The sequence below is a fragment of the Polyodon spathula genome, chromosome 5, assembly GCF_017654505.1.
Source record: "Polyodon spathula isolate WHYD16114869_AA chromosome 5, ASM1765450v1, whole genome shotgun sequence".
Classification (NCBI taxonomy): Eukaryota; Metazoa; Chordata; class Actinopteri; order Acipenseriformes; family Polyodontidae; genus Polyodon; species Polyodon spathula.
In genome coordinates, this window is record NC_054538.1 from 29,635,204 (window position 1) to 29,661,839 (window position 26,636).

The window sequence follows — 26,636 nt, forward strand, 5'->3', positions numbered from 1 at the left end:
CCAAGCAGTTCTCATTGGAAAGGAATGTGCACACTGAAAGTGGTTATTATATCTGAAAAACAATGTATGCAGGAATTGTTACTCCGTACATAAAATGCATTTATCTGTTATCTGTTAAGATGCTATCCATCTATCCCCAAGCCATTTTTGTATGGTTTGTAAACTTTATGCTCAAGGTTGCTATGGTATGTTCTATCAGTTCACATTAATATTTACATTCCACAATGAAGGTAGTTTCTAGACTGCCAAGCGTTTGTAAAGGAAAAAATGCTTTTGGTGTTAAGTAAAGGGGTATAAAGGGTTCAATCTTTCTCTTAAATGCCACCAACTATTTATTTCAGAGAACATGCTTCAGCTTTATATATACTGTACACCAGAACTTGCACACAAGTAATACTATAGTTTACAAATGTCACAACATTTTTTATGACATGTTAATGAACTTGCTCATCTTATGTTGGTTATACAGTGCCTATAGAAAGTTTACACCCACTTGAACTTTTTTCACACTTTGTTGTGTCAGTGCCTCAGTGTTTCACGCATTTAAATTAGGATTTTTTTCCACTTATCTACACACCCTACTCCACACTGTTAAGGGAAAAAAATTTTTTATTGAGGAAAAAAATTAAATATTAAAAATACAAAACTGAAAGATCATAATTGGGTAAGTGTCCATCCCCCTGAGTTCCTTAGCCACTCCAGTGTAGCTTTGGCTGTGTGCTTTGGGTCGTTGTCATGCTGAAAGGTGAACTTCGGTCCCAGTTTCAGCTTTCTTGCAGAGTGCAGCAGGTTTTCCTCAAGGACTTCTCTGTACTTTGCTCCATTCATTTTCCCTTCTATCCTGACAAGTGCCCCAGTCCCTGCCGATGAGAAACATCCCTATAACATGATCCTGCCACCACCATGCTTCACAGTAGGGATGGTGTTCTTTGGGTGATGCGCTGTGTTGGGTTTGCGCCAAACAAAGCTTTTCATTTAGGCCAAAAAGTTCAATTTTAGTTTCGTCAGACCACGGAACTTTTTGCCACATGCATACTTCAAATGGGATTTAAGGTGGGCTTTCTTAAGTAATGGCTTTCTTCTTGCCACCCTACCATACAGGCCAGATTTGTGGAGTGCTTGGGATATTGTAATCACATGCACACTTTGACCAGTCTTGACCATGAAAGCCTGTAGCCCTTGCAAAGTTGCCATTGGCCTCTTAGTAGCCTCTCTGATCAGTCTCCTCCTTGCTTGGTTAGCCAGTGTGGATGGACAGCCTGATCTATGGAGGGTCTTAGTGGTGCAATACACCTTCCACTTCTTAATAATCATCTTGACTGCACTCCAAAGGATATTCAAGGCCTTTGATATTTTTATACCCATCCCCTGATCTGTGCCTTTCAACAACTTTGTCCCAGAGTTTTTTTGAAAGTGCCTTGGTGCTCATGGTTGTGTTGGCTTTGAAATGCACTAACCAGCAGAGGAAACCTATGGGAACTGCTGAATTTATCCTGAAATCATGTGAATCACTACAATTTAATATGGGTGGAGGCCACTTGGTGTGATTTTGAAGGCGATTGGTTACATCTGAGCTAATTTAGGATTGCTATTACAAGGGGGGTGGACACATATCCAACCAAGCTGTTTCAGTTTTTATTTTTAATTAATTTTCTACAAATTTCTAGAATCTTTTTCACTTGGAAGTTGTGGGGTAGGATGTGTAGATAAATGGAAAAAAATAATAATAATGTGCTTTAATTCCAGGCTATAAGGTAACAAAGGGTGAAAATTTTGAAAGGGGGTGTAGACTATCTATAGGCACTGTACATATGCTTCTTATAAGGTTTGAGGGTTTTGTTTGTAACACATTTTGATGTGGAAGGTTAACACTTTTTTATAGGTATATCCCATTTATATTAAGTGCATGTCTCATTGGCCAGTTTTCCTGTTCATTTTTATAGCAGCTATGTGCAGGAGTTAAAAAACTGCCTCTTAACAGTGGGTTGGAACAACTGCAGGTTCATTGAAAACCACTGCCTGCTGACGCCTACTTCTTGTTTTGCATGGTGCACTGGCTAACTGATGTACGATATCTCAAGCTGTACCCAGGGGGTTATTTCTTCACAAGCCTGTCTGCTGTATTGAGAGTAAAAAGGCTTTCTGTACTCCTCTCATTGTAACAATTAAGCAAGACAATTCAACCTTTGTCAATGAAAAAGAAAGCATGAAAACCAGCTATGAAACTATTTGAGGAAGGCATTTATGCTTTAAGTACAAAAGCAGGCAAATGTGGAGTTAACATTTGGCAGATATGGTGGGTGGTGACAAGAATGTAAATAATATTGAGCAGATGGTTGCCATATCTCCTTGGTAACGTGTGGAAATGCAGTCTAACCAGATAGAATGTGCAAAGAAATTAAGGTTTCACAAGAAACTATTGAACTTTCTTTTGATTCTCAATGTCTCTTTGCTGACTGACATTTACCTAACCAGGAGTATGGCAACCTTAGCCTTTGGTTTTGGATAGCTAAGTGTTGGAGCTACAATTTAAATATTTTGGCCTCCTGGGTGAACTGAGCTTAAACTGCTTTTGTCATTTTTTAATGTGATGTTTAAAAAAAGTAGTGTGCCCAAGAAAATGTAATGGGTTTTATAAATTAATGTAGTCAGAAAGTCAGTGAGAGCATTTTAATGCATTTTTAACTGAAATCCAAGGAATGGAATGCAAATATTGATATATGATCTGTTAGGCACACAAGGACATTTTAGTTCAATAATGTATACATAAGAAGCGATTGAAATGCCAAGCCAATGTGCACACAACTTTCTTTGTGTCACTGACTTTGAGAAAAGAGCAAAGAAGCCATGTATTGACAAGGTAAATAAATAGTTTTATCCTGCTATATTAATGGTTATAAAAAGCCAACTCGAAAGTGGCTGCTGAAGGCTCATCCCTGTCAGTGCCTGTTATATATATATATATATATATATATATATATATATATATATATATATATATATTATCTATCCCTTTTCTCAGCAGAGTACTAGACTAATTTTTTTTTTGTCAAAAAATTTACATCAATGAGGACCAAGTAGTTTCTTTTCGTGATGCAGTACATTCATGTCCCACTCAGTCCTGCGATGCAGACGCTCAAAAGTTCCTAAGTCTCTGTCATGCCGAGTTGCCAGTGTCATACGAGGTCTCATGTTGCATTGTCATTTCTTCTCACCAGAGTTGTGGTGGAGTGTCCAGGCTGGGCCACATCTCCCAGGGTTTGGTAGCATATTAACATCCTCTCAGCGGATGTAAAGCAGGTGTTGGTTTGACGGAAGGAACAGAGGTTGCCTGTTAAGTTCAATCCGCCAAGGTGGACAGTCAAAACTGACCATTTCTGGTCAGAATAAACAAACAATAATAGCCTGGAAAAATCAGGCATTCATAAATGTTACACTTGGCTCTGGGGAGTCTTTCTATCTTTGCACAGTGCATTGGAATATATTGTGTGGCGTTTTATAAATGTCTGTAGCGGTGGTGATTGAGCTTCAGGATTTATTTAAAGAACATCAATCTGCGTATTTCAACTGCATGTCATGTTGAGAGTCTGCAGGCTGAGAATTTTACAATTATAAAATGCTACATTGGCAGGAGTGGTGAGAAAGGCTTTTAAAAAGTGACCGTTATATTGCCAATTGCATAGAAACATTGACTAAACGTGTTTACTGGCTGAATTTTGGACAACTATTTTCAATTAAACAGCTTATTGCTCTTCAATTTAATAGTTGGATTTATATGGCATTGCAGCTACAGGAAGGTCAACAGTTCAACCTGTCCAACAGTTGAATTAATGTATTTATTCATGTATGTCTCCATGCATGTGTGAGTTGAGTTTGATGGAGTATGTGGTGTTGCTAATTGCCACAAGCAGGCATCTTCGAAGTTATTTTCAACGTTTTTGCTGAAATGAAAACATACCCGTCTAGGAGATTTGCACTGTTTTCGCTTGGTTGAAAACAAATGGCCCCCTGTCTACTGGCTTTTTCAGGCTTTATCAATTCTGGACTCTGGTTATCGATTGTAATCTGCCCTAGAGCAAGAAAAGCTATTAAAGAATTTTGCTTAATCTAGCAGTGATTTATTTATGGTTTGCTTCTAGCTAGTACTGGTCCAGACCATGTCAAATTTTCAGCTTAGATTTAAGAAACAATTTAAATATGTATGGAATTCATTTTTCTCCAGTTTAAGGGTTACAGAACCCTTGTAATGTTTACAAGAAACACATTACTTTACCTTTTCTGTATCTCGTGTTGGCCATATCAACATATTTTTCAAAAGACAGCAATGTGTTAAAAATATAACTCTGTGGCAGGATGGCTTGGCGGTGACATCCCCAGATCAGGAAGCTGACACACACACAGAGATACTGCTGGTTGATGCGCTGGTGAGCGTATTCAGAAATACATTAAAAAGGTACAGAAAACAATGCTCAGAGCCCAAATAAAGAGTTTTAAGAAAAAGAAATCTCGCACACATAAAAGAATTGCCTCCACCAAAAACAAGTACCATGCTGCTGCTTCCATTTGGTTACTTTTTACTTTCTCTTAATTTCTACCATCTCTTACTCCCTTCAATACCCACCCTGAACACAGAAAAACAAATGCTTATATACTATATTAATTAGGCTACAAATACTCCATGTTGCTATACGGTTTACTATAAGTCATCTCCACGCAAAGCTATTAAAAGTACCTGCCTCCCTGGTTCTGCTTTCTTAATATCCCTGTCACAATACTTTTCACTTTCTTGATATTGCCAACAGCCAAAAAGCAGCTTGGTTTGAATATTGCTTCGGCTATTTTAAATAAATGGCAGGTAAGCATTGCGTTTTATGAAGCTTGCTTTGTTTAATTAAAATGCATTTAAAAGCTACAAAAACACACTGCCAATATCTGCAAGCGTGTGCTTCATCATATAAACACATTGCACAAAAAAAAAGCTTTCTCGACTGGTGTATTGAAACGTCACTGCTACACGCAGCTGACTGACACGTGCACACAGCCTGACTCTCTTAAAGGGGAACACACCAAAAGGCTGATTTGCTAGAACGTTTTCTTTGTTTTCATCGCGGAAGCTGTATTTGCTGTATGCCATTACTCTTGTAGCCTACTTTTAAGATTTATTTATTTAGCGAGGCGGTTAATCGATCAGGGTGGCTATGTGACGGTCGGATATGCGACGTTCCACTATTTAGTTTTTTTGTATATAAAATAAGCTCACTTGTGCTCTTGCTGACTGTGAAATGTTAAGATATTTTTCACTTTATACCCAGTCGCTTATCCAGTAAAGGCATATGTAGAGTGCAGGGTGACTTGTACGATCAGAAACTTGCTGATTTGAATGCCTCAAGATTTCAGCAACTTGGCAACTTCTGTTGCTTATGTTGTGCAGGTTACGAGGTTTCCTTTTGATTTGACCGGGAAGTAATTTGCAGTGATGTGGAAACATCTGAATTGGGCCTTTGGAATTGAGTAGAAAAACAGGGGTAAAATTTTGGTTATGAATAAATAATAAAAATACAACTAACCAGTAAGAATCATTCCTCAATAATATATATTTGTCTGAAGTAAAGTTGGTTTCAGTAATTCACAAGACAGTTTTACACATACCCATTTAACCCTTAGCGGTCCATTTATTCAGTACCTGTCAGGAGCGTAGGGGCAATTTATTTTCACACACGCTGTTTGTTTTACACGTGCTGTTCAAAAGTGTTTTTTTTCACAGTAAAACAGGTTTAAAAGGCACTGCATATCAACAGGTCACTCAGTACTGCATCTCCAGCTAAACCCCACCCCTTGTTTGCTGTGTTTATCACATACCCTCTTCATAGTCATGCCTACTGATAAATCCTCTCCTGATAACTCATTGTATCACCAAACTCCTCAATAATGCAGTCCAAGTCATTATTTTATTATTCTAACAGCAGCTGTCTTTTTTTTTTTTTTTCCTGTCAGTTTTAGGTCTGTGGTGCAGGGCCTCCATGTATTGCTCAGACCCCCCCCCCCCCCCTTTTTTTTTTTTTGGCTCCTATCGGTCTCACTCAGCCATTAAAAGGTTTTCTAGGCTTTTTCCAGAGAAAAAAATGACTAGAGACCAGTGCTTGATGTCTTTTTGATGACCATGTTCGACATCGGACCAGAAAGGAAAAATTGTAATGTCGTACCAGGTCCGACATAGGACTGCAAAGGTTTCAAAGCGAAGGTGGTTCAGAACAGTGGTTCAATGAAGAAGATCCAATTTGGGTAATGTCTGTATAGTATTGCAGCATCGACTCTAAGCAAAGCTGATTATTTGTTTGTAGAAAGTCTTTACAGGAAAAGGCACAGTAAGTTATATATTATACCTATATTCTGATTTATGAAAACTGTAGTTTTGTTTGTTAGTGTTCTTTCTTCATAGCTAGTGGGTGGTTTTAATAAATAAAAAAATGCTGTTTTGGCAACTAGTTTTGTATATTTTTTTCAATAAATTGTCAAGCACGCTATTTTGAGTGTATACTGTTGAAAAGGCTTGAAGTGAAAATTGAAATTCAAATCAATCATTTTAAGTGAAATTGTGTGTTCTGCCAAGTTTGAGGCACACCCTTGTTGGGCTCTTTTAAAGTTTATGTTTTAATTTTCTAACAGTTAAATTTGAATTGATATTGCCATTTCTGACAAAGGGGAACTAAAAAGCAATAGGTTTGAGCTAAACAAGTTTGAGTGGTTGTTAATGTGAATGACTTTCAGGCAGTGAATGTCAGAGCAGTAGATTACTTTCTTTACCTCAGGCGTTTTTAAACAATCTCCTGTGGTAGGGCTGACATTATTATTTTCTTGAACAGGGGAAGCAAAGTAATTGGAGTCTGGTAATTTCTATTTGTGGCTGATGAAGATAAATCATAAGGGGTGTTGGAGTACACACTGACAATCCACACTGGAATGCTCAAATATGAACTCTTGTTAATCTATTATTTAAACTTGTTTTCTTTCTGATTGACATTCCAAAATCGCACAGCTTTCAGTAATGACTTTGGCTTTTGTATGCATTAAATTTATCAAATACTTATTGGCTTAATGAATGTAAAATTTTCATTCCAAAAATACACAAATAAATAAATAATAAAAAATATATATTATAATAACAATACATTTTAAATGTGAACACAGTAGCACAACTGGGATGGTTCAACAATGTTAGTTTCCAATCGGGACAAGAAATGAAGGCTGAAAACTGAAGATTGTCCCAGTTTTCCCGGGATGTCAGGTAACGCTCTTCACACTGCAGCATTTACTATGATATGCTTTAAAAAATAAAGCCTGTACATTTAAATTGATTTAACTTCCACAAGTTTGCGGCTTTATTTTTCAAATTGTGTAATTGTTAGTGTTCTCATGCATATAATTAAACAAGCGTTATGTTCAGGTCTGAAAGCACATTTCTTTTATACAAAGGACTGTATTCACTCCGTGAAGGAAACCTTTCATTTTCTTAGTGACTTTACTGTAATTTATTTAATTATAGGTGGATGTACCCACAAAACCGAACATTTCCTCATATTGATATGTATCAAAATATGATCACATGTAACATTTGTAGATGTGTAAAAGAAAAAAAAATTCTGACAATAGTTTCGTGGCAATCAGGATTGTTTTACATTTATCCCATGTGAATTATTAAATGTCTCTACATTTTTGCACAAATACAAAAGTCGGGTTACTATTTTGTAATCCTATCCTATCTCTCTCAGCATTCTGCCAGGTATTTTTTGGTTGTTGTGCATGTAACAATCCCAACTTCCTGTTCCTGCTGCTGTGCCTGTTTGATCTTGACAATGCGGGTGTTGCCCACAAATGTAGTTGGCAAAGGTGAGCCATCTCGGTTACCTCTATGTTCACAGTAGACCAAAGACGTTGGACTTAGGACTTAGGTTTAACTACCAAAATGGGACCTAAACCATCTGTCGGTTAAATATGGCTGGTATAAATGGGGTATTATTGTATCAGACTTTTTTAAGTAACTTTGAAATGTTAATGTCTCAGATTATAGAACTCGTAGTTCCCTTTCAAATATGAAATGCAACCATTACCACATGGGATGATAGTAGTTGTAGTAGTCGTAGTAGCAGTAGTATTAGTATTATTTAGCAGACTCCTTTATCCAAGGCGACTCACAGAGAAACTATGCATTAGCTGCAGAGTCACTTATAACAACGTCTCACCCGAAAGACGGAGCACAAGTGGGTCAAGTGACTTGCTCAGGGTGAGTGAGCCAGGATTTGAACCAGGCCCTTGTCTTTAACCACTGGACCATACAGCCCCCAGATAACTGGTACAACACCAGCTTTGAGTGAAGACAGCAGTCCACCTGAAAAAAATAAATAAATAAAAATAAGCCCACCTGCACAAGAAAACAAAGGTTGAAAAAAATAAAAGAAACACTAAAAAAAAAAAGTAGAGCATGGGCTGTTAATGTACTTAAACTGGCTTAACCCTTTAAGGACTGGGATCGTGTTAACATGATCATACTGAAGTGGGCTTCTAGGACCGCGATCGTGTAAACACGATAAAGCACTTTGTTTTGATGACTTACAGGGCCACCGTACTTTGAAGTATCGGCCTGAAACTCATATCAATGGATAGGAGGGACTGACATTTTTGTTTTCATGTAATGTTGCTGAGAGGGGCATTTAGTGTCTAAAGGATGGAGACAGTTTACAGCAGCCCGGCAGAGTCAAATGCAGAAACAAAACATCAAAGGAAGTTGTTTAGCACTAATAAAAAGGGGAAACACTGTAAATCTTACATATTTGACTTATATTAAAACATTTATTCTGTCATGTGTTTTAATATATGTGTTTTTACAACATTTATAAATATCAAGAAATTAGTGGATATTAGCAGATTCTACTTCATGAACTAAATTAATAAGGTCGTTTTTTTATTATTATTACTGAGAATAATGGAATGAACAACTATTTATAAATATTTATTTTGAGGAAATAAATCGAGAGTAGTGTCCATTACTGCTTATAAAGAACCCTGAGAATAAACGTGTGTTATGTCTTTGCATCACTCTGGTGAGATAATGTCTTGTAATTTGCCCAAACATCAATATTTTTCAACAAGACTTTCAGGAAGTATTGCAAGGTCCTTCGGGTCATAGAATAACAGATTTTTATACATGTATCTCTAAGCAGAATACATCACAAAAACAAACAAATAAAATAATAATAATTAAAAATGAAAGTGTTGAAGAAAAAAAAAAAGAAAAAAGCTTGTATCGCTTCTGAAGTACTTTATAATGTTCCCCAGAGTGTTCTGAAAAAAGGGACACCATTTCCAAGATACTACTGTAAAAACAGATTTGTTGTCAATTTTTATAGGAAGAGGGTCAACTACAGTCTAGTCCTGGGGGAGCATCCCACTGAAAAATTATTGGTCCTGAAAGATTAAAAATAAATAAATATGGACACTCATTTTAAGGAAAAAAGTCTAAATAGATATTTTAACCATAGAAGTTTTAATATATCAGCTGACAGTGAGTTTAAAACCAGCAATAAAGTATTCCTGAAAATTTTAGAAAAGCTGGTCAAGACAAGGTTAGACACCATCCCCTGAATTACCAGCTTGAATCTGAAGTGTCTATTAAACTGAGGCACTGTCCCCTGACACCACGTCGGATTGGTGTGCAAAGTCTAGCTCGATCGTCAACTTAATATGGCACGACTAGGATGGGAGGGTGTCTGACAACTAACAGAATCATCTTTAGAGATCCAAAAGGATGAAAACTGATTGGAATATCTGTGCCTTGCATATAACGGACGACACAGACTTGCCTCAAGATCCAGCTTCAGCCTCCATCACAGCAGCTGCCCTGCCTTCCTCAGTATCATTTGAAACCGCCCATCATCAGTTTGTGCTCAGTCCTCTCGTTTCCAATGAGAAGCCACTTTCGATGTAATTTATTTAAGAAATGAACAATAAATTATATGTAGGGCTTCTAGTTTTCATTTTTTTTATTTTTCATCTCTCACCCTCACTTTAAAAATTAATTTGTAGTTGTTAAGCCTTAACTGGAATACCAGATTATTTAAATTACCGACGCACTACTAGAAACGAACGCAGTGAAAATTAATAAGCCTAATTACGCCAGAACTAAATGCAGGTTCAAATAGAATCAGGTGAGATCAATGCATGTCTTTAACTCAATCAAGATTTGTAGGTAAAAAGAAACTGCTTCCTTTGGCAATTAGTGTTCGATTAAGAAAGCGAATCGGCTCAAAATATGTTTAAAGGGACATCACGTGATCAAAAATAAAACATGAAAACCAGAATCCCCAATTATATGCCATTACATGTGGGACTACCGTAAACGTTTTATAGGTCGTACCGGTGTAAAAGTCGCTCCCCCCTTTTTGAGACTTATAGTTTAGGAAAACACAGTTTTTGCGATAAAATAGCTTTTTTTACAATTTTTTTTTTCTACATGCTCAACAACAATAGATACACTGGTTTAGTTTTGAAATAACCCTTGTTTGTTTGCAACATTTTATTCCATTAATCATTTTAAAGTGTTTTTCATTTTTAGCTAAAACCTGATAGAAACTATTCTGTTTTTTTTTTCAAAATTTCTAAATAATTGGTTCAAGTAAATTTAAATGCACTGTCAAAATACATCAAATATAGATATTGTAGCGATCTGTGCATTTGTGTTTATGTACTGTATTCCCTGTATGTTTGCATGCCTTTTGTGTGTGTATTTCCCTTCAATAGACAAATTCCAGCTACATTGGCTTTTACAGATTTGTTATGTTAATTCAAGTTAAAAAGAAAAGTATTAAACAATGCTGCTTGCATCAATTAAAAAAAGCAAAAAAAAAAACATAAGAACATAAGAAAGTTTACAAACGAGAGGAGGCCATTCGGCCCATCTTGCTTGTTTGGTTGTTAGTAGCTTATTGATCCCAAAATCTCATCAAGCAGCTTCTTGAAGGATCCCAGGGTGTCAGCTTCAACAACATTACTGGGGAGTTGATTCCAGACCCTCACAATTCTCTGTGTAAAAAAAGTGCCTCCTATTTTCTGTTCTGAATGCCCCTTTGTCTAATCTCCATTTGTGACCCCTGGTCCTTGTTTCTTTTTTCAGGCTGAAAAAGTCCCTTGGGTCGACACTGTCAATACCTTTTAGAATGTTGAATGCTTGAATTAGGTCGCCACGTAGTCTTCTTTGTTCAAGACTGAACAGATTCAATTCTTTTAGCCTGTCTGCATATGACATGCCTTTTAAGCCCGGAATAATTCTGGTCGCTCTTCTTTGCACTCTTTCTAGAGCAGCAATATCTTTTTTATAGCGAGGTGACCAGAACTGCACACAATATTCAAGATGAGGTCTTACTAGTGCATTGTACAGTTTTAACATTACTTCCCTTGATTTAAATTCAACACTTTTCACAATGTATCCGAGCATCTTGTTAGCCTTTTTTATAGCTTCCCCACATTGTCTAGATGAAGACATTTCTGAGTCAACAAAAACTCCTAGGTCTTTTTCATAGATTCCTTCTCCAATTTCAGTATCTCCCATATGATATTTATAATGTACATTTTTATTTCCTGCATGCAGTACCTTAGACTTTTCTCTATTAAATGTCATTTGCCATGTGTCTGCCCAGTTCTGAATCTTGTCTAGATCATTTTGAATGACCTTTGCTGCTGCAACAGTGTTTGCCACCCCTCCTACTTTTGTGTCGTCTGCAAATTTAACAAGTTTGCTTACTATACCAGAATCTAAATCATTAATGTAGATTAGGAATAGCAGAGGACCTAATACTGATCCCTGTGGTACACCACTGGTTACCACACTCCATTCTGAGGTTTTTCCTCTAATAAGTACTTTCTGTTTTCTACATGTTAACCACTCCCTAATCCATGTACATGTGTTTCCTTGAATCCCAACTGCGTTCAGTTTGAGAATTAATCTTTTGTGCGGGATTTTGTCAAAAGCTTTCTAGAAATCTCAATAAACCATGTCATATGCTTTGCAATTATTCATTATCGATGTTGCATCCTCAAAAAAATCAAGCAAGTTAGTTAGACACGATCTCCCTTTCCTAAAACCATGTTGACTGTCTCCCAGGACCCTGTTACCATATAGGTCACCGTGGTAGATTATTGGTCATTTGTTTTGTAAAATCACAACGCCGCTATGTAACGTATGTAGTTACATTACATTTCCAGCAGTAAAAATACATTAATTTTGTTAATCAGAACCATACACATACTTTACAAGTGTACCACTGCATTGCACTGACATGTATGTTATGTATTAGTCATTAGGGTGCTTTGCCTGACTCCTCCCTCTGTTCTGACACACCAGTCTCAAAAAGCCTTGCAGTTACAATAAAATCAAACTTGATAAATTTACTAGACTTTCTAACTAATAGCTGTTTGGTACGGATCCCAGGGGCGGGTTTAGTCTGAATGTTGACAAATCAATGGCTCGGGAGGGTGGAATAAGAATAGAGATTGACAGCTAGTGTTAACAGAGAAGCAGTATAGGTGTGACATTTTTTTGTCCGAATGAGCCTGAACGCTTATGTTTAACATTGAAAGTGACTTAGGGTATTGAGAGTAACAAATTAAAACAGTGGTTTTGTGTTAGATCCTAAAAAAATAATTGGGATATTGACAGTTAAGTTTGTGTGAGCCATAACCACCGTGGCTGTAGTAATCCCATTGTGGCACTGGTACAGTAGTTTAATATTAGACACACCAGCGCATACGTCGCACCAGTGTATTAGTCGCTCCCCCCTTTTAAGGGCCCTGCAAAAATGCCTAGAAAATTGACTTTCACAATGGTTTCTATGGTATAAAAGTTTCTGGTTTTGTCTTAATTTAAAATGTATTCATTTTTCTACCCCCAAATGACTGGTAGCCATGTTTATAAGCAGTATAAATCCCTTTGGGCCGTACGGTTCCAATGATATATATATATCACTTTTGGGGTGGTTAAAGGCCCATATATAATGGGAACCGCACAGCCTGTCGTGGTTAATACAAGTGGTGCACAAACTTTTTATATGCCACCACCCCCCAGCTGACACATATATTAAAATGCTTGAACTTAACTTTATATTTTAACATGTGTTTGTTTTCAGGATTCAATGTAAAGCACGTATTTTTTCCTAGATTTAACCACACAAAGTCCAGATTTAGCTGGATGTAAACAAACATGTTCTTACAAGCTTTGAAAATTGTACAACATTCAACATTTAAATCTGTAAATCTTTTTAAACTTGGTGTGTCAATATTTAGCTAACATTTCCAACAAAAATCTGTGAAAAACTACATATGATACGTATTTTTTATATATATATATATACACTTGCCGATTTAACATTTACATAATGGATACCTCTGAAAAATGTTATCGTTCAGCAATTAAATCTGAAAATATAAATCTGTTTTCATTAAATAAATATTTACAGCCCCCGCCCAGTGAATCATTTAATTTGGCATTCCTGACTTGGCGCTGAATGGATGTAAATATGTTAGAAACACCTACAAACTGCATGCACTAATTATACAAACATTTAAAAAAACTTGCATATGAATAAGAAGATAATAATAGTAGTTGGTTACATTTGTGTTCGAAGTAGTATAATAAAGTAAACCAAGTAGTTTTAGATTGTGCCAAATTTTACTTAAATACATTTTAAATACCTCTTTTGTGCTGTACATCTTGGGGAAGACCCGCTTGGGGAAAGTCCTGGCTCCTCACATTCCTCTTCTGGGGGCGAACAGTTTAATGTTGTTTCTGTTGGAATTAAATAAAACATTTTTGATGTATACACTAACTCCATTTATTAATGCACATATAACATGAAATACAACCTGTATATTCACCTTGCAGTTTGATCTTTTTATATGTACTTTTTCTGTTTTTTAAATAATTTTTATAATATTTTTTTTTTATTTAATTATTTTTCCAACGCATGCAATTAGCTACACTGCTGCATAAATGTAAGTAATTAAACCATGGCATATACTGAAACAAAGCTGAGATACGCAGCTCAGATTTTAAAAGAACAATCACATGTACTTTTGTTTAAGGTTACTTTTGTTTGGTATTTCTAGTTTGATGTTGTTATTATTAGAAAGAAAATCATACTTGTGTGTTGAAATTAGGTATATTTTTTATATATTTACCATAAAGTTTTATGCGTTTTTATACGATCTTGCATTAGCATAACATGCTTGCTGAAATAAATATAGTAAGGGGGAGGTGGAAAATGTATACAAATGTGCAAGCAGGCAAATATTTTGACTACATTATTAGTTACCAGACAAGAATGCTATGGCTGACATTCAAATATATATATTGTTGTATATACTAAAGGGTTATGAAAACCAAAGCAACAATATTTAACGATGCCTTAGACTACCATGATTTCATATCTTTTTAAGCTTGGGTTTTTCTCACAGTATTATTAAAGATATCAGGGTCTTGTACAACAATGTGTGTTCTCATGTCCTTGACCTTTTTTTTTTTTTTTTTTTAACAAGCAGTACTGAAATTATTTTGTGCTTCACAGGTGTGTTTTACAAGTAGTTCAAATCAAGTGTGAACCCCCTCAATGTAATAAAAAAAAATAACAAAAAGTGAAAATGTTGTACCTAATTCTAGCAGGAATTGTAAATGTTAACCAAGTTTCACACTTTTTTTTTTTTTTTTTTCTGGAATTATTCCCTGCAATGTGGAGCTCATCATGTAGCAGTTCTACTAAATGTGACTACCATCACTTCCCCACCATTTATATTTAGAACCTATAATAGTAGTAACTATAATACACTCCAACTCATTTATACATGTTGTGAAAAGGTTCTTTCTAGGGTTGTGGGAATTCACTAGGCAAGGAAAGACAGTTGTTTGACATTTCCATACCGCACATGCATGCAGATTTATTCATAATCAGGCAATGTAGTGCAGTGGTACATTGCCGCCACTAGGATACCAACATTGGTATCCCTAGTGTGGGGAAAAAACAGTGTAAAAATGTCCCAAAACAAAACACATTAAAACACCTGCTAATAAATAAAAGGTGGCCAAGCTCGGGCAGTGCGCTATCTCCACTATAAGGAGGGTCCCACTGTTAAATGGCTGAACTGAAACCTCACTATACTATTGGGGATCAGCAACTGGATCCCATAAACTTGCCCTGCTTCCACAAACACACGTGTCCTGGTTCATGTACCTGGTGATCTCAATCCTGATGAGCCCAAGTCACGCACACACAGTGACTTGTTGCTGTTGTGCACAGTCTTGTTTTATTTCACACTCACGTTTCACCGATTTAACTTTCTTGAGCTGAACGCTGACCCTTTCAGCCAGACCTGGATGCGTACAGCAGACATGCTGTAGAGGCGATTAGGAGGAGGAGGAGAGCGAGTGTTCAGTGCAACCTCCCTTTATGGTCGGGAGCACCTCAGTATATGCCCCTCCAGCCAATCAGGGACTCCTGGTCAACCAAACTCTGACCGAGCCTTGTCAATCAATTGGCTGTCAGTGGATCCTCGCTGAGCACCCTAGCTGCATAGCTGGAAGTGATAATTATCGATACAAAATTTAAACAAAACAAGCAAAACTTTAATTCCCTGTGCAGAGCTACCACCCTGCCACGTATGTATAAGTTTAAAGATTGGATTATATGCCTGTACATTTTGAAGGACTGCAAGTCCACAGTTGTAAACCAAGTTGATCCTTGTATCTGAATTGTAATTAGAACTGACTAAAACCAGAAGTACCTTTTAAAGCATATTTATAGCCATCAAAGTGATGAGAGCTTTGCCATTACTTGACAGTGAATTAGATTGTTCATGTGTCCTAATGTGTATGTTTACATCTTGTTACAGATACCTGTGTAATCATGTTACTCGGCACACCCCTGGTAAACTATAACTAAAGCATGATTTGCACTTGACTACAAAAAAAGTTGTCCTCCAGAGTTAGATAAAAGCAGAGGACATCTAGTAACATCTCAGATGTCGATTAGTTGGAAGTCTTTAAATTGAAAACGAAATGTGATGGTGTGGCCAGAGAAGGCGCTTTGTTGTACCGTCTTTTCCAAAGGCTATAACCATTTCGTCCCTTGAGTGATATGCATTACCATTTTTATCTTCAAATGCACCGTTAAATCAGAGTCCATTTTTTAAGAGGCGCCAGTTATGTTTTGTATTTTTGCCCCTCCCCAATTTGGTTAATGTAGCATTTTACTGAACTGGACAATCTTAGGACAGAGAATACTGTTTTATATTATATTGTGGATCATTTAGAAGGCCGGTGTTGCTTTGAGTTGAATCCCCCGAAAATGCTATATCAATTCCAACATAACACTGACATGGTTGATTCGCACCAAAGTAAAAAGACTCAACACTTGAGTTTGAAATTATAGAGGTCCTGACGTCCTGTAAAAATTCTGAGGACCTCTGAGAATTATCTGGGATAAAAATAAATGGACAGTTCGTACATGACTACATGTCAGCGATGTCAGTAAAAATTTCAAAATCTCCTGTTTGTGGTGATTTTTAGTCTTGTGTGAATCAGTCTTAAGTTTCTTGTCTGTTTGTGTCAAGTCAATTATTTTATTGAGCAGTAGAAATGATATGGGGAAACTATCTGTTTTCAGAGATAGCGAGGTATAATTTAAACTGTTGGCAACTGTTGGTTTTGTCAGTCATACAGAAATATTTTTTCTTTGTATTGGGACGGTTTATAATTTTGAGTTTAATAACATATACTCTATAGGTCAAAGTAAATAAAAATACAAAATGTTGCTTGTTTTGGAGTGACACTTCTTACTACTATATTACATTCAGAATAAGACAATTAGTAGAAGTTAATATGAAGTTACAGATGGGAGGGTCCAAGAAAATTGTTCTTTTAAGCACAATGATATGTTGCTGTTGATTATCTGTAAAAATGAATTAGCCTGAAAAAAGTTCCATTCATTTGCATTGCTTTCCATCTGATGATGTAGATATTCTTTTGTCTGGTGTTGATGGCTGAAATGTAATGCTGGCTCCAGGGATCAGCTTATTTTGCCTCCCCAGCACATCAGCACACACAACAGCTGTGATGCTGGCTCCAGGGATCAACCACGGTGCGGTCTCCCCAGCACATCAGCATGACAACCATCTGGATTGAGCTAAGCAGGGTACATCTCTGGGGTCTTCAAGTGGGCACCTTCCATCCTCGGTGTTTTGTCGATTAGCCCACAACACTTCAAGAGGGCTCGACAGTGATTCTGGCATCCCAGCATCACCCCCCTCCGTCCCCCACTCAACTCAACCCAGCTTACTTACCCGTACATCAGCGTTGCTTTCTTCCTATTGTGCTTGAGATCCCCAGCCAGAATCTTTCCGTCTCAACCACAGCCAGTTGCTGCTCCTTTCTGCTGCTTCAGATAAGTTCTTCACTGTGCGACGCAACTCTTGGCCACTGAACCTGACGTCTCTGAGAAACCGAGTTGTAGAGTGTGCAACAAATCCTCGACAACCCACCTCCACTGGGTAAACCCAGACTCTCCATCCTTGCTGTTCTGCTTCAGCAGCTAGTTGAGCATACCAAAGTTTTTTCCTCTCATATGCTTCATCCACAGCATCCTCCCATGGCACTGTTAACTCTACCAGATGAACAAGGCATGCTGATCCAGACCACAAGCGAATGTCTGGTCAAAAGTTAGTGATGGCAATCTCAGGTGGAAAAATAAGCCGTTGACCAACATCTGCCAGCATCTTCCAGTCTCTAGCAGCTTCCAGTTGTCCTGGGTGAGGCTTGGTTTTAACACATTTTCTTGGTGGTTGCTCTCCTGGATGGAGGAATATTGTCTTTTGTGTGTAATGCTTTGATGGAACTGGTGGCAACTTATTGGTCAGGTTACGCTTGTCTTCCAATGCTAAGGCCAAACATCGTAGCACATGGTCATGGCGCCAAGTAAACTATCCTTGGCTAAGACCCACCTTACATCCTGTCAAAATGTGCCTTAATGTTGCAGGTGATGAACACAAAGGACATGAGGGATCCTCACCCACCCAGAGGTTTAGATTCAGTGGTGATGGGAGAACATCATATGCTGATCTGATGAGGAAACTAATCCTGCTCTGTTCCATTGTCCATAGGTCTTGCCAGCTGATCTTGCGTTGTTCCACACTCTCCCATCTCATCCATTCTCCCTGCTTGGCCTGGGAAATGGCCTTTACACACCTGATCCTCTCCTCCTGCTTTTGCACCTCGTTGACTACCAGCTTCCTCCGTTGAGCTGGAGAGGCCTTGAGCCATGTAGGTGGAGCTGAACTGAAACAAAGACATCCTTTTCCATTCTGAACTTGCCCCATAATATCACTGATTCGAAGGGCAGCCTTAGCATCTTCACACCTTTCCTTGCCGCCCACTTTTTCCAGTTTTCAACACAGGTGCTGCCTCCCTTGCGCATCTGTTGCGTGAATCTACTAATATCATTTCCAGTCGGACCTTGGCGCACTTAAACTCCTCGATTAGAGCTGAGACTGGTAGCTGCAGTATTCCTTTACCATAAAGTCCCACTCTGCTGAGGCAGCGTGGAACTCCCAACCATTTCCTGATGTATGAACTGATTAAAGCTTCCAGCTTCTCAACTGTTGTCAAGGAAACCTCGTACACAGTCAGTGGCCACAGCAACCTTGGCAGTAGACCAAACTGAAAGCACCAGAGTTTCAGTTTGCCTGGTGAAGTATTGCTGTCTGTGCTTCAACCCTCCACTGCTTGTTGTCTAACTTCTCCCACACAAACTGTGTCCTTTAGATCCGTTGTACCATCTCCCAAGACTTTTTCACTGGCTTCTCGGACACTGTTGGTATTGCCTCACCATTAATGTAGAACCTTTTATCTACTACTATTTTACCTTTAATTATAGAGATGCTCCTTGATTTAGTGGGCTTGAATTGCATTCGTGCCCATTCAATGTTATTGGTTAATTTGCCCAATAACCGATTAGTGCAGGCTATTGTTGTAGTTATGGTTGTCATGTCATCCATGTATGCTCAAATTGGTGGTAGTCACATTCCAGAAGCCAAGCACTCTCCTCCCACTACCCATTTTGATGCCCTAATAATTACTTCCATTGCCATGGTAAAAGCCAATGGAGAAATGGTACATCCTGCCATAATTCCAACTTCTAGGCATTGACATGTAGTGCTGAATTCTGAAGTTGAAAAACTAAATTGCAAATCTCCAAAGTAAGCTTGCACTAAATTTGTTATTGTCATCGGTACGCTGAAAAAATAAAATGCTGCCCAAAGAAGTTCATGTGGCACTGAATCATATGCATTAGCCAAATACAGGAATGTCAAATGGAGCTCCTTCCTCTCCTTTTTTGCTGATTTGAATTTGTTGCCAGATTACGCGGATGTGTTCTAAGCATCCTGGGAAACCTGGAATGCCCACTTTTTGTGCTGAAGTGCCAATGAAACAGTTTTTTAATAGATAGGTTGACAATCTCTGAGCAATAATGCTGAAGAAAATCTTGCCTTCTACGTTTAATAGGGAAATAGGATGAAACTGACTGATGCTTGTAGAATCTTTTTCTTTTGGTATAAAGACTCTACCTGCTTGGCGCCATGCTCTTGGTACAACCTGTTTTTCTCATGCCACTTTCATCAATTTCCACAGGATTCGTAGAACTCCAGAAGCACTCTTGTACACTCTGTACGGAACTCCATTAGGCCCTGGAGATGATAACACCCTTGCTTTTTTCACAGCTTACTCCACTTCTTTCCACTTAGGTGCACAGTCCACCACGCATGTCCTCCTCATGTCTATGACAGGGGTGCTCATATCCTGCGAACTGTGGTTTGCTTCCTGTCGCTGGATTTCATTCGACTGACTTGACTGACTATGTCAATAGTACTGATCAATGCGACGCTCTTGTCCCTTCTCCCTCAAGCATTTCATTCTCCCTTGATAAATCCGTCGAACGGTTCGTTTTTTTTTTTAACTGTTCCATTCAAATGTAATTTGTAACTGATGGCTGCAATTCTACCTTATGCCTGCTAAAGCCCCTTTCTGTCTTTCTAATATTGCAGAGTTTATTTATTTGAACATCTGACATTGCTGTCTACCTTTAGGTTTTAAATGTACAGAATAATAAAGCAGTCCTCATTTCTCTTCTACAATAACATTTCAGACAGTTGACCTTTTAAGGATTTGAGGATTTTTTTTAAAAACTTACTTGTTTTTGTGTTACTTTTTCAGGATTGATAGGCAAGGCAATACCAGGAAATGTATACAATGTCAACAGATTCCATTTCCTTCTGATTGTTAATAACACAAAACATGTTTGTGGCCCTAAAATACATTAAAACAAATAATATGATGATATGGTTAAACTTGTTTACGTTTTATATGCAGCGTTTTCTCATAAACAGTGAGATACAGACTTCATATTTTAGTGTTATGTAAACTTGGTTTTCAGATGTAAGACCAACCACTGAGATATTGGCTTCACAATTGGTGCAAAACTGTTGTAGGATTTTATTAAGTTTGTATGTGGGATATCAATTAACCCTTCTGTTGAAGTAAATTTATAAAGCTGCTATCAGTTCTCAGTTAACTATTGTTTTAACCTACCATATCTCAGAAACCCTTAACTAAACATATTTCTTAATTTACAACCAACTCATTTTTTTGCATATCCATTTTACTTCGTTTAACAAAACCAATGTTTAGTTTGTTTGTTCTTGTTTTTGGGGAAAAAAATAAAAATAAAATCTGTATTAAACCTTGTAGAACAAGATGCTATATGGATCTCTACACATGATCACACTTGCTAACATTTTACCTTTATATGTTAAGAAGCTTTTGTGACAAATGGGGAATTCCTTGTGGAAATAAGCTTTCTGCAGTCTTTTTTGTGCACTGACGGTAAGTTGCTGATTTGTTGATTCGTCTTTGCCAAAGCAGAAGTACATGGTATTTACTGAAAGTTACTGCTCCCAGCTCTCAAATCCTCACCTGATTGGTAATACAGACAAACCCTGGAGGATTCTGACATAATATAAATGTATACTTTGAAATGTGGTCCTTCCAGTTCACAGATTATGTAATTGGACATAAAATTACTTCATATTAAGGTGGAGGAAACTCAAGAAGGTCAGATACTGCTTGGGTAACTAGTGGGTAACTTGTTGTTTGTACTGCCATCTGGGGTTTTAGCCTAGGCCTGCGAAATCAGAAGATGACTACATTGAGTCAAGCAACTTGGATTGTCTTTGCTGAAATAGCATTAACAGCAGGAAACTGCTGTATGCTTCTATTTTGAGGATGAAGAGTATTACAGGTTACGCTTTTTAAAAAAAAAAATTTAGATACATGATGGCTTTAAGTAGGTATTGAAAAAAATTAACTGTCACTGAGGGATGATATCGACTGCCACATGTACGATGCTTCCTTCGTAGATCTTCCTGGTGGAGGACGAGGCCAGCGTGGTTGGGCCTTTAAGGTTGGGAAGTGGCTCCCCACAACTGCACCACCAATGCCAAGGAAAGAGATTCCTATTTATTGGACTAGCAGGGGTGTGCTGTCACCTTCTTGGGGTGGGACGTCAGTCTACCAGTGAGTACTTCCTCTCTCTTATTGTTTACATTCTGAGTGACATCTTTATTAAAAACGCGTGACTGAAGAAAAAATGTGATTGTAACTTGATTGAGACCGTAGGCGCCTAACCTGTCAATACCGTTATACATTTTGCCCCTTTACTTTTTTGCTCAGTAGACACTATTATTTTGTTATGGTTTTGCCTTTAAAAGGCTTAAAATGTAATTTTCATAAGCCCTCTGCCAGAAGTTGAGCATGTGACTAAAACCCCAAAAAACAAAAAAAAAAAACGAAAAAAAAAAAACAAGTGTTGTTGACTCACCTACACGAACATTGGTTTGACCCAAGTCCGCACTGCACTGTTTACAGAAGATGCTGGGCAGTTTTGGTTTGGAGACTACAAAACAAATATGTATTAAATAATATAGGCTAGTAGTTGTTAGTTTAGTTTGTTTTTGTTATGTATTAATTATATCTCATTATTTAAAAAAGGATGAGTGAACAGCCGTTATTGTGGGTGTGTTTTTTTTTTTTTTCTATAATGAGGAAGGAGGTTTGTGTTGCTGTGGGGCTATGAACGGATTTAAGTTGAGCACCAAACTTTAAATAGAACGTTCTTACTGTTATTAAGCAGGAGTAATACTCTGAAGAAGTGGTATTTCAAAATAAGAAAGTAATGGTTTTACTTTAGTGAAGTACGCTAGAATAGTTTTATTATTAAAAATGTGTTGTTCTTTATTAAAATGTATTTTCAGATTTCATATTAAGCTTTTTGTGCTCATTCAATCAAACCAAGTAGGAATTTGCTTGCACCATTTTACTTGTTACAAGTCACATTATTATTATTTTTATTATTATTATTATTGTTGTTGTTGTTGTTATCTGATCGTATAACACACACGTCTGTAAACCTGACTAAGGTTATTTTATTTATTTTCAGTAAGTTCAAACGGACTTGCCTCCCGCCCACAAAGTAAGGGGGTTCTGCCATGCCACACTCCATGCACCAATACATACACACCACATAAAACATAAAATACAACAATACGCACAGGAGCTGGGCACCCCGCCACAGATGGTGATCTTTTCTTTTTCAGTGCTTGCCTTGAACTTTTCAGTACAGGCAAAGGTTCCATAAGTGCATACAATTCTTCTACACTTACCTGAGCTTATATTTACTTTTTGTTATTTAATTAAATTTTTCTTTTTTTTTTTTTTTAAATAAATAAAACTGCTAGTTATTGTGAAACAGAGCAGTTCAGGTGCTGATACAGTGCCGAGAAAAAGTTTGTGAAACCCTTAGGATTTTCACATATTTCACATATTTCAAACCTAAAATGTTAAAATGTTATTAGATCTTAATCTAAGTTCTAATAATAAAGATAACCTGATGAAACAAATTACACAAACATGGTACTATTTCAACATTTATTTATCCACAAATGATTCAATATTCCATGTTTGAAATAGTAGGTGAACCTTTAGATTCGGTAACTTGTGGCACCCCCTTGAGCAGCAAGGACTTAAACTAAGCGTTTCCTGTAACTGTTGAGGGCCCACGTTGGTCAGTCTCTCATATTGTTTTTGAGGAATTTTGGCCCATTCCTCCTTAAAGAACTACTTCAACTTGGTGACATTTGAGAGCTTCCTTGCAATGAACAGCTTGCTTCATGTCTTGCCACAACATTTTGATGGGGGTTAGGTCCGGACTTTGACTAGGCCATTCTAAAATGCCGAATTTCTTCTTCTGCAGCCGTTCTTTTTGTAGATCTGCTTGTATGTCTAGGATCACTGACTTGCTGCATGACCCACTTTCGGTTCAGCTTCAGCTCACAGACGGATGGATCTGACATTCTCCTCTAAACTCTTCTGATACAATGCAGAATTCATGGTTGTGTCAGTGATGGCAAGCTATCCAGATCCTGAGGCAGCAAAGCAGACCCAAACCATCATGGTCCCACCACCATGCTTGACGGTTGGGATGAAGTATTTCTGTTCGAAACATAATGTTTCTCACTGAGGTCAAAAAGTTCTACCTTTGACTCGTCTGTCCAGAGAACATTGTTCCAGAAGTCTTGTGGATCATCTGTGTGCTCTTTGGCAAACTTCAGACGGGCAGCAATGTTCTTTTTAGAGAGCAGTGGTTTCCTCCTGGCTATCCTTCAATGAACACCATTCTTGTTCAGTCTATTTCTGATAGTATAGTTCATAAACACTCACATTAGCCAAGGCAAGAGTGGTCTACAGATCCGTGGATGTTACTCTGGGGTTCTTTGTGACTTCTTTTGATAATTTTTCGGTTTGTTCATAGAGAGATTTTGGTAGGACGACTGCTCCTAGGTAGAGTGACTGTGGTCTTGTACTTTCTCCCTTTGTAGACTGTCTGTCTGACAGTGGATTGGTGGAGCCCCAAATCCTTAGAAATTGTTTTGTAACCCTTTCTAGACTGATGAGTATCAATAACTGTTTTTTGAGGTCCTCAGATTTCTTTTGATCGTGGCATGACGTGTTTCCAAACACCTGTATGGTGAAGACCAAACTCACAAATTTTCTGATCTTTATACAGGGTGGGGCCTCCCAAACTCACCCCTGAAGATCTACCTAATTATTTAAACACCTGATTCTAATTATCCCCTTAATTAAGCTGATAAAACCAGGGGTCACTTACTTTTTTCACATACCCTGAATCTTAATTATTCATTGTTTGTCTAATTCGTTTATCATTTTGTTTCAAAAGACATGGCATTGGTTAATATAAACTAAATAAAGGCTAACATGGCAAAACTATGGAATTTCATAATTATCATTGGGTTCACAAACTTTCTCTGCACTGTAAGTTAGTAAGGTCAAATTCAGTACCAGGTTCAATGATAACATTGGAAAAGTACAAAGAATAGAAGTTCTTGTACAGTACACTACCCTGTAAATTTGGAATTAAATATAATGGTATTTTGAAACTGATGTAGTTTTTCCTAGATAAAAAAGGTGCCCAGTGCTCAATATGTGTATTCTAAACTGAACTATTGAGAAAGACAAACCTAATAATTCTGTCAGACACATAATGGAAACTTATGTACAGTATTTTGACCGAACATATGCTAAATTAAATAGGTGATATTTAACTTTATATGAAAAATACATTTCTGAATATCTGCACATGATTACCAACAAAGGCAGAAAACAATTATAAATCAAGTATCAATATAGCATTTCTTTGTCTAATGGTGCCTACAGTAAATCTTGTTCTGGAGTTACACAATAAGCTTATGAGGGAGGGACAGTTGGAGACAAGTATCTCTATGGTTTAATTCCTCACTTCATATTGACAATGCTAAATGTGTTGTGGTCCTCCACAGATTGTCTGAGACACTGTATCAGAAAATAAATAAAATACTGTAAGCTAATAAAGTGTTTTACAGTGAATTAAATGAACTAGCCAATTAGATGCACAAACAACTTTGCAGCTAAATAAATAACTGCCATTAAATCTGTAGGAGGAAAAAGTGTGTATATCTCTGGAGAAATCATTACATCAATGACAGTTGATTCATGTTATTAAACTCAGAGGATTCATATTGTCCGTCTCCTCCGGTAGGGATACAGTAATAAGAAAAGTATTGTTGAAAAAATAAATATGCCAGTGTGTGGTAAGGATTGCTTGAAATACACAGGCAACAAGTACTGAAAGTGAATGCGCTGGTGCGTGGATTTATTTCAAATAAAATAATTTAAACAAAACAAAATACTTTTTAAAGAAAACAGCATGATGGCCAAAACAAATGGAACACACATCTAAACAAGTAGCATGCTGGTAGAAATTTGATTTTAATTTTCTTTACCTCACGTCTCTCATTCCGCCTCTAACACACTGACCCCGTTCAGCCAAAGCTACAGGTTTTTATATATGTGACCGTCTCCAGGTCACATTCTGCATGGGGTACATTGGGGTAGGGTGTACCCCGTCACATATGATACCCCACCCCCACCCCTACCCCCTTACATGCAGCACACATAGTCTCAAGGCTACCTTCCCCTTAAAACCCCAACAGTCTCGGGTATAGTCCTAACCAGGAACGGACGCATCAAGGGGTCCACGAGTTACAATCTTGTCAGTGGTAAAGCTATCTGCGGAAATGCTTACAGGGGCAGTCCTGGCCGTGGAAATGCTGACAGTGGCAATGCTGTCAGTAGAAATGCTGATAGCGAGGCAAGATCATTCTAAAGTGGCACCGCTGGCAACGGAATGGCTGACTACATGGTGGCACACTCTGGCAGCGGAAATACTGCTAATGGCAATAACTGCAGTGGCAAAGCTGACAGCACTCCGGATGTGGCTTTGCGCTGGCAGTGGTAATGCTGCCCTCAGCGTAGGATATTCGGGTAATGGTGGTGGCACTGCATACTCCAATAGTGATGGGGGCACTGGCAGCGGTCCTGCTGCCCTCAGCTCAATACACTCCGGCAGTGGCTGTGGCACTGCATACTCCAGTAGTGATGGTGGCGCTAGCAGCGGTTCTTCTGCCGTTAGCGCGGGACACTCCAGCCATGGCAGAGGTACTGGACACTCCAGATGTGGCTTTGCACTGGCAGTGGTGATGCTGCCCTTGGCGCAGGACACTCCGGCAGTGGTAGTGGCGCTGCATACTCCGGTAGTGAAACTACTGCAGGTGGAGGTGATCTCCTCACCTCTGTCCCCTTCTCTATAGCTGGCAGCTTCCTTCTCTTGGGCTCCAGACCCAGAATTTCTGCTGCTGGACACAACAAAGCCTCCGGGTGATGACAAGCAGGCATCCCCGGGCGGTGAAGTTCAGACATCCCTGGGCGATGGCGAACATGCCTCCCCAGACGATGGCGAACTGGCATCTTGTCAACACGAGAGTGTCTTGAGGCACACTAATTGATTTATTAAATCTTTCCAGAACAGACATCATATCATTGAATTGTTTTGTATTCTGATTTACACGAGTGCACCTCATCACTACAAAATGGC

At 38.1% G+C, this 26,636-nt stretch overlaps 1 protein-coding gene across 1 annotated transcript in view; it reads left to right on the forward strand.

The window, feature by feature from the left end:
• The window catches only part of LOC121316393 (receptor-type tyrosine-protein phosphatase kappa-like), a 133,959-nt gene extending 107,607 nt beyond the window's left edge, over positions 1 to 26,352 (forward strand). Inside the window, exon 8 of the mRNA XM_041251471.1 lies at positions 25,790 to 26,352. Coding sequence (XP_041107405.1) covers positions 25,790 to 26,352 — 563 coding nt within the window. The remainder of the gene's footprint in view (positions 1 to 25,789) is intronic.
• Positions 26,353 to 26,636: the final 284 nt, after the last annotated feature.